At 39.5% G+C, this 8,754-nt stretch overlaps 1 protein-coding gene across 8 annotated transcripts in view; it reads left to right on the forward strand.

Annotated features, from left to right (window-relative positions):
* The window catches only part of BPTF (bromodomain PHD finger transcription factor), a 153,550-nt gene that overhangs the window by 130,131 nt on the left and 14,665 nt on the right, over positions 1-8,754 (forward strand). For 6 of the 8 annotated variants that reach the window (XM_023510993.1, XM_023510989.1, XM_023510990.1 and 3 more), the window contains 4 exons: positions 1,154-1,479; positions 4,306-4,479; positions 5,218-5,410; positions 7,022-7,106. In XM_023510993.1, coding sequence (XP_023366761.1) covers positions 1,154-1,479; positions 4,306-4,479; positions 5,218-5,410; positions 7,022-7,106 — 778 coding nt within the window. The remainder of the gene's footprint in view (positions 1-1,153; positions 1,480-4,305; positions 4,480-5,217; positions 5,411-7,021; positions 7,107-8,754) is intronic. The other 2 variants (XM_012803136.1, XM_023510994.1) reach the window with 1 other exon arrangement.

The raw sequence follows: 8,754 nt of genomic DNA on the forward strand, positions 1-8,754 counted from the left end.
TGTGACATCACAGCTCACAGCAACCTCCAGCTCTTGGGCTTAGGCGATTCTCTTGCCTCAGTCTCCCAAGTGGCTGGGACCACAGGCATTCACCACAACGCCCAGGTATTTTTTCTTGCAGTTTGGTGGGGACCAGGTTTGAACCTGCCACCCTCAATATATGGGGCCAGCGCCCTACTCACTGAGCCACAGGAGCTGCCCTAATTTTTCTGTTTTTAAGAGAGGTGGAATCTCTTGCTCAGGTTGGTCTCCACCTCCTGACCTCAAGTGATCTTCCCTTTTCAGCCTCCCCAAATGCTAGGATTATAGGTGTGAGGCACCACACCTGGCCTGGTATTTTAAATTATTGTAAAAATTCATAAATGTCTCAAATTTTAAGAAATATTATTGGTGATAGCTATGATTTGTTTATACCAAGTTTGTTCATGGATGTCAATTACAGTGGTTTTTCCCTAGGGTTATACACTTTGCTTTGATCATCATTTCCAAGAATAAGTTGTAATCCTGGATAGCAGAAGTGTATCTAAAAAGTTTTTCCCATGTAAGAGTTCTATATATTGAGAAAATGGTAGATGATGTTGCTAGCTCTCCCTGCACTCTTAAATTCTAGACATAGGAGCAGGAGGCAAATCTGTCTCTCCTTCTGTTTTGTGCTAGTCAGACCACATGTTGAATCTCATATTCAGTTCATGTTCAGTCTCGTTATATGGACTCCGAGCAGCTAGAAGAAAGCAGCCAGTGACACTTGAAATCACCTCCTGAGCAACCACTGAAAGAACCACAACAGGTCAGGGCAAGCCAGGAGTGGTGCTCTTTTCAGACACTTGTTTGTTTATCTTGTCAGGTCTCCTTTGAAGACAAGTAGCAGGTTTCTGTAGTTGTTCTGTATCTTTATTTCTCTATTTCTAATTGTTTTAATTGGCTTTAAGTTCCAGAGAGAAAACTCTTGTTCAGAATTATTAAAACTCTTTGAAGGGCGGCACCTGTGGCTCAAAGAGTAGGGCCCCGGCCTCATATGCCGGAGGTGGCGGGTTCAAACCCAGTCCCGGCCAAAAACTGCAAAAAAAAAAAAAACTCTTTGACATTAGGGAGGGTATGTAATGTCCTCTGGCTAAATCAGTGATAGTCTTATATTGTCTTTAATTGACAACAGGAAGAGCTGAAGAGAGACCTGAAAATTAAGAAAGAAAAAGAGCTGATGCAGGCAGCACAGGCCACAGCAGCAGCTGCACCCTGCCCCCCAGTGTCAGCAGCACCTCCAGCCCCTCCACCCTCACCTCCCCCTCCACCTGCTGTGCAACACACAGGCCTCCTGTCCTCACCCACTTTACCTGTGGCTTCCCAGAAGAGGAAGCGTGAAGAGGAGAAAGACTCAAGCTCCAAGTCCAAGAAGAAGAAAATGATCTCTACTACCTCAAAGGAAACTAAGAAGGACACAAAGCTTTACTGTATCTGTAAAACGCCTTACGATGAATCTAAGTGAGTAGATCTTTCTGAGCTCTACTTTGTTTTCTTTAACGTTTAGTTAAGTTGATAGTTTTGAAGAAAATGAGTATGTTGGTAGTGATATAAGTGAAAATAGTTAAATATAAGAATAATCTTTCGTCTATGGTCTTGCATCTGATATTCTTAACCTTGACACTACTAAAGTAAAATTTGCTATTTCACATGTTTGTGATTCTTGTTTGTCCTTTGTTATATTCTTTTCTGTCAAAAACAAGCTTTCTGTTGCTCCTTTGCTTTCTCCTCTCCTTGAATTAATTCCAAATCAATTAGTAATGCTGTCTAGAGAATGAGGTGTATTATTGTTGCTGCAAATTGAGACCATCCTTTCAGGGATCTGTTCAAAGCCCTGTGATTATTATCAAATCCTGGTAACCATCTAAATAAATAACATTAGTGCAAAAGGCTTCGAATTTGAGTGTTTGGGCTTTTTTATTGTTTTACTTTAAGCAGCTCTGGGTTTTGTATTGAAATATTTTAAACATTTTTGTCAAAGTCCTTATCATGGACCAAATCCAGGAAAATATAAGAAGTATTCCTTTCACCCATTTCTCATGTATGACACTCAGAAAATTTGGCACATGGAAGCTGTTTTTGACAGTTGTGATTTGTATTTGGTGATACAAACAAGATTTTAGAGACATTAAACCATAAATGTAGTTCCATTTGCGGGATCATTATCACTTAGGTACTTAGCTTCTATTTTGAACTTTAAACTGTAGGGTAGATTTTTTAAGCCACAATTAACCATATTATTTTTTATAGTACCAAAATATTTGTTTGTGCATGAAAATATGATCATTTAGAATTAGGAATACTTAATGCCTACCTTAAGTGGATGTCTAGTCACTTGATGAAATAAAATTGTAGTTTCTTTTATGATGTTCAAGTTGCAACACTGACACTTCTCTGGTGGCGCGATCTAAATTATAATCTGTTTGCAAATGCCAGATAATCTAATTGTATATTCAGTTAAACACAGGTCACTTTAGGCATCTTCACTTTTCATTGTCTTACCTCATTAAAATTAGGCATAATGTAAAAAGTCAAACCTTATTAATTGGTTTTTCCCTGAGTTTAATACAAGTGTACCTCACTTTAAGCAAAATACACTAAATGGTTTCTGACATAAAGCAACGTGAGTTTGCTTCTTCTTTTCCAGTTAAAAAGATCTTTTCATGGGATTTCTCTAAATAACAAGGATTCTTGGCCTATTCACAGTATTCAGATCACAGAAATTCATTTCACACAACTTTTTTTGGAATATCTGAGTTGCCTAAAATGAGGTACATATGTACATGTGCTCTTTCTATTGAGATTGCTTCATTATTTTGTGGATATTTCATATTTTTCAGTTTGTCATTATTTACATTTCACTATACCAGGTTCATTCATTCCCTGTTTTAGTTGGGATAAGTTAGTGTTTTTTACAAGTATTTTGTATTCCCTTATCTCAAACTGTGCCTGTTTGGGAATTTAGTGAGAATAACTAAAAATTGAAATTCAAGCCCTGAACTTCCTTCCAAAACACAAAGCTTACCACCCTGGGGAGGCCACATACAAAAATACGTTGGAAGCCTCCCACCTGTGGCAGCAAAAATCATGTGAGAGTCACAGTTAAAAGGAAAAAAGTTAGTGGTAATAGGATGCACCACGTGCTGTGTATTACTCCTTCACATTCTTGAAGTAGGTCACTTTGAAGCTTGTGGTGAATCTACTAAGAAAGGCCGTGATAGAATTAAGGGTACCAATGGTATCAGCAAGGCCAGTCTGGTCCCCTCTGATTCCTGCCAGTTCTCACTCTAACTTTGACATGGTACTCCTACTCAGCACCTGTCAAGACTCTCAGTTATACTTTATGAGTGTTTGTTATGGAGTTACCTTTTATTTTGTCATTAGGGGTCTTATCTTACCAAGACCTTGAGGGTTAACTATATGTAGTTAGCCACAATTACTCTCATCCAACCCCATCTCGCCAATACTGTAGCCCTAACGTGGTTTTGGATACCTTTCCTTATATCATTCTCTGTGCCCTATGTCCTGGTTTTGAATCAAAGCAGCTCCTTCCAAGTTCCTTACCAGTTAATTAACCAGGGCCCTCTCCACATTGTCACAAATACTGTATTAACTAAGAAACTGGCCCATGTCATAATCTAAGGAGGGTGATTTTTAATTAGAGTAAATTCCAAGGTTTATTTGGAAAACTTGGTAGTACCCGGATTGCTACATGTACCTTTCTTAGTTTCCTTCTTCATACCATCTTTTGCCCATTTATCTTCTACACCTGGCTGACCTGCATGTTCCTTGTAGTGTAACTTCTACTTGGTGTTTGCGCTTTGCTTTGTTTTCAAATTTAAATCGTGAGATACATTTTCAAACCTATAACAAATAGCCCTGATATTGAAATGGCTTCTGTGGAATAGGTTTGACAGATGTAAGTCTTTGATTCTTTGGCTTTGGTTTTTGTGCCTGTTACAGTTTTATACACATTCATTAAGAGGAAGACATTACCATCAGTGTGTTGTTTATTTTTTCAAATTCCAGTATGTTTTTTAAAGTCCCATATTTCACTAAACAGTGTATTTGTTGAAATTGACGTGAGTGACTTTATGTTCCACATTTGATACAGTGTCAGATACTGTAGTTTGCCAAGGGTAGAAAAGGTTGGATTCAGGATGTTTAGCTGACTCATTGCAGAAAGTTATCCTGTAAGAAAGTGAATCAAGTCAGGGAAGACAGATTTAAGTACCATGCAGCTCAAAATGACAATTACATTGTCATTTTCATTGTGAATACTTTTAGGTTCTATATTGGCTGTGATCTTTGTACTAACTGGTATCATGGAGAATGTGTTGGCATCACAGAAAAGGAGGCTAAGAAAATGGATGTGTACATCTGTAATGATTGTAAACGGGCACAAGAGGGCAGCAGTGAGGAATTGTACTGTATCTGCAGAACACCTTATGATGAGTCACAGTGAGTTCTGATAAGAGCATCATATTTAATAATTTAGGAAGCCAAATTGCTCTGACTGGTTACTTATTTATTTTAAAATAAAAAGCAAGGTTTTTTCCTACATTTATTATACACTTACATTACAAATTCCTTTTCAATTTTTTTCTCTTTTTCCCTCTTTACTTCCCCTTCAAAATGTATGTTGCTCCGTAGTGAATGTTTGAGACACATGGGGGAAAATGTGGTTTAATGGTAGATTTGATTCTTTGATATATAACACAGAAATTAATTAGATTAAAATAGCCTGACTTGTTTGGACTTTATCAGTGCTTGAAATGGTGCTTTATTGTAGGTTAGAAGAACACTAATTTGGGTACAGGCTCTGAGACTCTCTTACCAGCTTATACTATGTAGATGTTTGAACTCCCATTTGAATTGGTACTAGTTGAAATATTTTGGGCTTTATTTTCGTTTACAGCTTTAAAATTGATTAAGGGTTTTACGTTTATCTTCAAATTGGTTGTCCCAATATTACACAGTATTCTTAATAAACTTTTACTGCTTGTTCTTAACATCAAAAATGCTAAATTAACACATTGGAATGTCAATCGTAAAGATAATAAAACAACCATAATACTAAAACTGTCTTATATCCCAGGGTTTAGCAAATTTTCAGGTGCATGCTTTATTATTTTTAAAAGTAAATTAGTAATGTTATACTCTCCATTTGAACTCACATTTCCGTTTCGGGTCTTGCAGATTTTATATTGGCTGTGATCGCTGTCAGAATTGGTACCATGGGCGCTGCGTTGGCATCTTGCAGAGTGAGGCAGAGCTCATTGACGAGTATGTCTGTCCACAGTGCCAGTCGACAGAGGATGCCATGACAGTGCTCACACCACTAACAGAGAAGGATTATGAGGGGTTGAAGAGGGTGCTGCGTTCCTTGCAGGTGAGAAACCATTGTGCAGAGTGTTTGACAATGGTCAGCCAACGTGACTTTGGAAACATTTCTAGGGTTTGCAGTTTCAATCTTCCTTTTTTTTTTTAAGATAGCGTCTCACTTGGTAGAATGCCGTAGCATCACAGTTCACAGCAACCTCAAACTCTTGGGCTTAAGCAGTTTTCTTGCCTCAGCCTCCAAAGTAGCTGGGACTATAGGTACCTGCCACAACACCCAGCTATTTTGTTGTTGTTGTAGTTGCTGTTGAGCAGGCCCAGGTCAGATTCAAACCCACCAGCCCTGGTGTATGTGGCCAGCACCCTAACCACTAAGCTATGGGCTCTGAGCCTCTTAACTTAAATTTTATTTTTAAAGAAAACTTTATCTCACCCCCAGAGATTGAAAAACAATTTGATTATATTCGAGCTAGTCACTTCTCTATGAAAATTAACAAGGGGTAGGGAGCTAGGCATGGTGGCACACATCTGTAATCCCGGCACTTTGGGAGACCAAGGCGGGATAATTGCTTGAGGCCAGTAATTTTAAGACCAGCCCGCACAAAAGAGTGAGAATCCCGTCTCTGTAAAAAATTTAGGAATAAACCAGGCCTAGTGGGATGCACTATAGTTAGGACTACAGGAGGATCACTTGAGCTCTGACATTTGAGGTTACAGTGAGCTATGATTATACCACTGTACTCCAGCCTTGGCAAATAGAGTGAGACCATGTCTCAAAAAGGAAAGGGGACAGGGATGGTTTGCATGATTTGAAAGGGAAGGAGGGAGAGCGGGAGGGAGGGAGGGATGGATTCAAGACATAGAGTGCTAAATTGAACCTTTCTCCTGTTGTAATCATATTCACAAGCATTGAAAGAACTGAAAAGAGAATCATGGTCTCAGTATATGGTTGAGTGTTATTTAACTTTATACCTCTACCACCTCATTAACCAGTACTGGTAACTATTCCACCCCAGTTTTGCACACGTGATTGCAATGCCAGCATTACTCAGTTGGCAGATCATCATGTGGGGACCAGAATACAGATTTCGTGACTCCTAAGCCAGTGCTCCATCCCCAGACCAAGGTCCTCAGACCAGCCTTCGAGGACTATTGTTATTGGAGTATGCTCATCTTAGGTAATTTTTCACTAGAGCAGAAATCATCTAGTATTTGGCTCAGCACCTATAGCTCAGCGGCTAGGGTGCCAGCCACATACACCAGAACTGGCAGGTTTAAACCCAGCCCGGGCCTGCCAAACAAAAATGACAACTGCAACCAAAAAAAAAATAAAAATAAAAAAATAGCCAGGTGTTGTGGCTGGCACCTGTAGTCCCAGCTACTTGGGAGGCTAAGGCAAGAGAATTGCTTGAACCCAAGAATTTGAAGTTACAGTGAACTGTGATGCCACAGCCTCTACCAAGGGCAGCATAATGAGACTCTTTGTCTCCAAAAAAAGAAAGTAAGAAAGAAATCATCTAGTATAAATAATTTCATCTATCAAATTGAAAACTGACTTTTGGAATTTAATGGTTAATGGAAGTAGTGACTCAACTGGGTGGGTAACTGAAATGAAATTGGTGTTTTCTACCTGACAGTAATGATGCCTATTTTTTCATTATAGGCACATAAGATGGCCTGGCCTTTCCTTGAACCAGTCGATCCTAATGATGCACCAGATTATTATGGTGTTATTAAGGAACCCATGGGTAAGTGCTTGAGTTAAATATTAAATTGTTTCAGAAGTTGCAGCAGCTGTTTTATTATCCATAAAATTGATACATCAGGAGACCATCTTGAGCAAGGTTGGTGGGAATATAAATTGGTATGGTCTTTTTGGAGGGTGAATCGAGAGTATCTGTTAAAATTTAAATGTGCATTTCCTTTTTTTTATTTTGTAGCAAGTTTCAGGGATTATCCTTAAATAGGTCTTTGGGGTACACATGTATTTTTCTTTTTTTCTCTCTTTTTTTTTTTTTTTTGAGACAGAGCTCACTATGTCACCCTTGGTAGAGTGCTGTGCTTACAGCAACCTCAAGCTCTTGGGCTTAAGCAATTCTCTTGCCTCAGTCTTCCAAGTAGCTGGGACTACAGGCACCCGCCACAACGCCTGGGTAGTTTTTGTTGCAGCTGTCATTACTGTCTACCTGGCCCAGGACAGGTTTGAACACACCACCCTCAGTGTATGTGGCTGGTGCTGTAACTACTGTGCCGTGGGCACCGAGCCAGATGTGCACTTCCTTGAACCCAGCAACTTAATTTCATTTCTTAGGATTTACATGTGCATAAGTGTATTGTTCACTGCAGCAGTGTTTATAATTACAAAAATATTGCAAATGAAAGAAATAGCCATTAACAGAGTAGTAGCTATATCAAATGGTATATGAGTGGTGTGTCATACAGCTTTATGAAAGAAACAATGAAGGGCGGTGCCTGTGGGTCAAAGGAGTAGGGCGCCAGCCCCATATACCAGAGGTGGTGGGTTCAAACCCAGCCCCAGCCAAAAACTGCAAAAAAAGAAAAGAAAAGAAACAATGAAATCAGTGAATGAATTGGGGCTGGTCCAGTCCCATTCTTCCCTGTTACTTTTCCCTCTTTTATTGAAAGGGAAAATTTGATGGACTCACAGTAGAGATCCAAGAGAATATAAATATAGCCTTATTTCCCAGAATAAAATGGTAATAACATCCAGAGGTAATTGTATTAAGATGAACAGCCGTAAGTGGTTGTATTAAAAAATAATTTATCTGCTCGGGCGGCGCCTATGGCTCAGTGAGTAGGGGGCCGGCCCCATATACCGAGGGTGGCAGGTTCAAACCCAGCCCCAGCCAAACTGCAACAAAAAAATAGCCCGGTGTTGTGGCGAGCATCTTTAGTCCCAGCTGCTTGGAAGGCTGAGGCAAGAGAATCACCTAAGCCCAGGAGTTGGAGGTTGCTGTGAGCTGTGATGGCACAATACTCTACCAAGGGTGATAAAATAAGACTCTGTCTCTACAAAAAAAAAAAATGTATCTGCAAAATAAATTATAAAAATTAAAAACACAGATAAAAGCTGCCAAAGATCACCTCTAGCTGATGAAAGAATTGTGTTCCTAAAGCCAGTTCAGCGAAGAGTGTTTGATGGCAGAGGGTGAAACATGAAGACAAAATAAATGAGAACTTAGTTAAAACTGAAAAAGAAACAAGCAGCTGTTAGTTGAAGATAGCAGGGGTGCATATTTCAGATTTGTGTAGTCTCTTTTGAGAAAGTACGTAGGGGTATTTATTAAAATAAATCAATAGGCTCGGCGCCTGTGGCACAAGTGGCTAAGGCGCCAGCCACATACACCTAAGGTGGCGAGTTTGAATCCAGCCCGG

This window comes from Otolemur garnettii, unplaced genomic scaffold (genome assembly GCF_000181295.1).
Source record: "Otolemur garnettii isolate 467f Iridium unplaced genomic scaffold, OtoGar3 scaffold00018, whole genome shotgun sequence".
Taxonomy (NCBI): domain Eukaryota; kingdom Metazoa; phylum Chordata; class Mammalia; order Primates; family Galagidae; genus Otolemur; species Otolemur garnettii.